General features: G+C 39.2%; 1 protein-coding gene across 1 annotated transcript in view; it reads left to right on the top strand.

The window, feature by feature from the left end:
- Nucleotides 1-2,516, top strand: part of IRAG2 (inositol 1,4,5-triphosphate receptor associated 2) — a 43,316-nt gene that overhangs the window by 5,335 nt on the left and 35,465 nt on the right. The window contains exon 2 of the mRNA XM_057370572.1: nt 1,589-2,198. Within this exon, the coding sequence (XP_057226555.1) occupies nt 1,589-2,198 (610 nt within the window). The remainder of the gene's footprint in view (nt 1-1,588; nt 2,199-2,516) is intronic.

The following is a 2,516-nucleotide window of genomic DNA, read 5'->3' as shown; positions in this document are numbered from 1 at the left end:
GGGGGGGGTTTTTTTTGGCAGGCACATTGCAGAAAAAAAAGTCAAATACCCTTTAATGGAGTGTTACTTGCCTCTGCTTGAAGGCTTTGGTGCACTTAAAGAGGAATTCTAAATCTAACTGCAGTGTTTTTTACATTTTGATTTAAGGAGCATTCATCTATCTCTTTAGAGATAATGCATCTCTAATWCAGAAGACTGCTTTAACTTCCTGGCATTTATTTGAGGATTAAATATTTTAAGGCAGACATAATTGAAAAGTAATCTCTTCTCTAAAATTGCTCTGAGCTTTTTTTTTTTTTTAAGTATTCTGTGGCTAAGGACATTTTCATTAAGGTCAATGTTACTAGTTATAGAAGCAATAGAAAAGTAAGCTTGGATGTCTTCTCCCTGCCTATAAAAAATCAAGTTGCTGCCATGCAGGCAGCTTGTAATAAGCCAATTTTTTTAAAATAGAACACTGAATATTCATTTTATTTGGATCTAGATTAATAAATACTCATATATGATTTTATTCTTTGCTTCAAAAGATTATACAAGTGTTAAATGCTAGCCAAGTCTGTTGCTGTTTTGGGGAAAGGGTTTAATTTTTCTACCTAAAAAATCACTTAAAGTGTGATTCTTGAGCGCTTCAGCTAACTTCATCTGGTATATTATTATTATTTAATAATAAATCCCTTACAATAATTTTGTTGTCACARCCAGCTTCCAGCTGGAATTATTTCTCTCTTGTTTCTTCCCAATGGCAAAGATTCAGCCAAGCTGGGAGTGCCTGTCCCAGAGCTCCATCCCAAGTCTGCTGAGGGCATCCCTCAGTGAACATTCTTGGTGCTGCTGTTTCAGCAGATGCTGCTTTGTTGGGATGAGAAGCTGTGGGTGAAATCCACAGTGTCCCATCAAAGTTCTCAACYGATCTGCTCAGGTCATTGCAATTTGCAGGGTAGATGTGGAAACCTCACTTGGAATGTGGATTTATCCCTGTAAAATGAACCTCCCATTCCTTAGTCACCACACAAACATGCTCATCTTGTCGGAAATACCTTTTTTAAATGTTGCCTGGGAGAATAGAAAATAAAAATACAGATTGGCTGAAGTGCCTCTGTAGGGTGTGCCCTGTGTAATTCTCCCTGTGGCAGCATTGCAGCTGTAATTGTGGGTAATTGGTGGAAGAAACACTGCATTTGGGCGCATTTTTTTTTGTTCTTGTGGGCTCACAGAAATGCTGAAAGTCTTGTTGGTCTTATTTTTTCTGTCCCCTGCCCCCCAATACAATTAAGTGCTCAAAAGTCCTCTGCTAGTTTGCAGKGTGTTCTTCAGTTTTTATTTTCATTCCACTCACCTCCCTGCCATGGTTATGATATTTAAGAACAAGCAGTGAGATTTCAGGAAGTATTTCTGTCTTCCCCAACTTTTCCACATCAACTTCTAGTTCCTAGGACAACTAAGTGTTATGGCTGAAGGTTTCTGTCACAGCTGGTAAGTGGAAACAGGGTTTTCAAACTACTTGATGCCAAAGCTGAATGTGAAAATTGGTATAAATATGTGTGTGTTGATCACCCTGACTTTYATCTCTTGTCCCTATTTTTTCCAGATATTTTGCAAGGGAAGGGAATTTGTGATGTCTTTGGAATGTGGAGCTAAGAAACGGCATCACAACCCAGTGAAGAGCATCTGCAGGAAGATCCAGTCTATCCAAATGATGGACCAAGTCTCCAACCCAGCCTTGCAGATCCCAAAATTTCAGTCCCGGAACTTTGACAGTCCACAGAGCAATGTTAAAAAAAATCTGGAAGAAATACTGAAAGGGAGAACTTGCAGAAACCGGGATAGTACTTTTTCCCCCTCAGCCACGCCTGACAGTGACAATGTTTTCTCTGCTAACTCACCTTGTCTCGGGGCCACCTCTGACTCCCACTCTGCAAATGCCACCTTTTCAATCCTTAAAAGCAGTGAGAGATCTGGCAGCCCATGGAGGTCTGAGTGCCCCATGGATAACTCTTCTCCATACTGCTTTGGATCCAGGGAGGCCAATGCCCAGGACAAGCTGTGTGCTTTATCACACGCTGAACCTAAAGATGTGCGCCCCAAGCAGAAGTATCTTACATCAAGTCCAAATTTATATTTCTTCACATCTGATAAAAAGCCAGAAAGTGCTGTGGTCCAACCTCCTGTGCAAAAGGCATTTCCTTCCAGTGAAAGAGGTAAAAATCCTRAAGCAGAACACCTCCTAATTCAAAATCCTAGACATCGGAACATTCAGTCTACACAGATGACATTTATTTACCACTTAAACGACACATTTTAGTAACACACAAATCTTGTAAGACTGTAAAAAGAGCTGAGGCAAACCTTAAATTCTCTCTAAAAAATATTAATGTGCGTGTAAAAAGTGAGGAAGTAATAAGGAACAAACTTTTTTGAATTTGTTAATTTGTTTTTGATTTAAGACATAATGACATTTTTAACAGTTTAAGATATTAATTTAGACTTCCACTAGCCAGTGTTTTATAACCAGATTT

This window comes from Malurus melanocephalus, unplaced genomic scaffold (assembly GCF_030028575.1).
Source record: "Malurus melanocephalus ecotype Western Australia unplaced genomic scaffold, MMel_1.1 scaffold_128, whole genome shotgun sequence".
In the NCBI taxonomy this organism is placed as follows: Eukaryota; Metazoa; Chordata; class Aves; order Passeriformes; family Maluridae; genus Malurus; species Malurus melanocephalus.
Note: the sequence above shows the minus strand (reverse complement) of the source record. Positions and strands in the feature narration are given on the sequence as shown.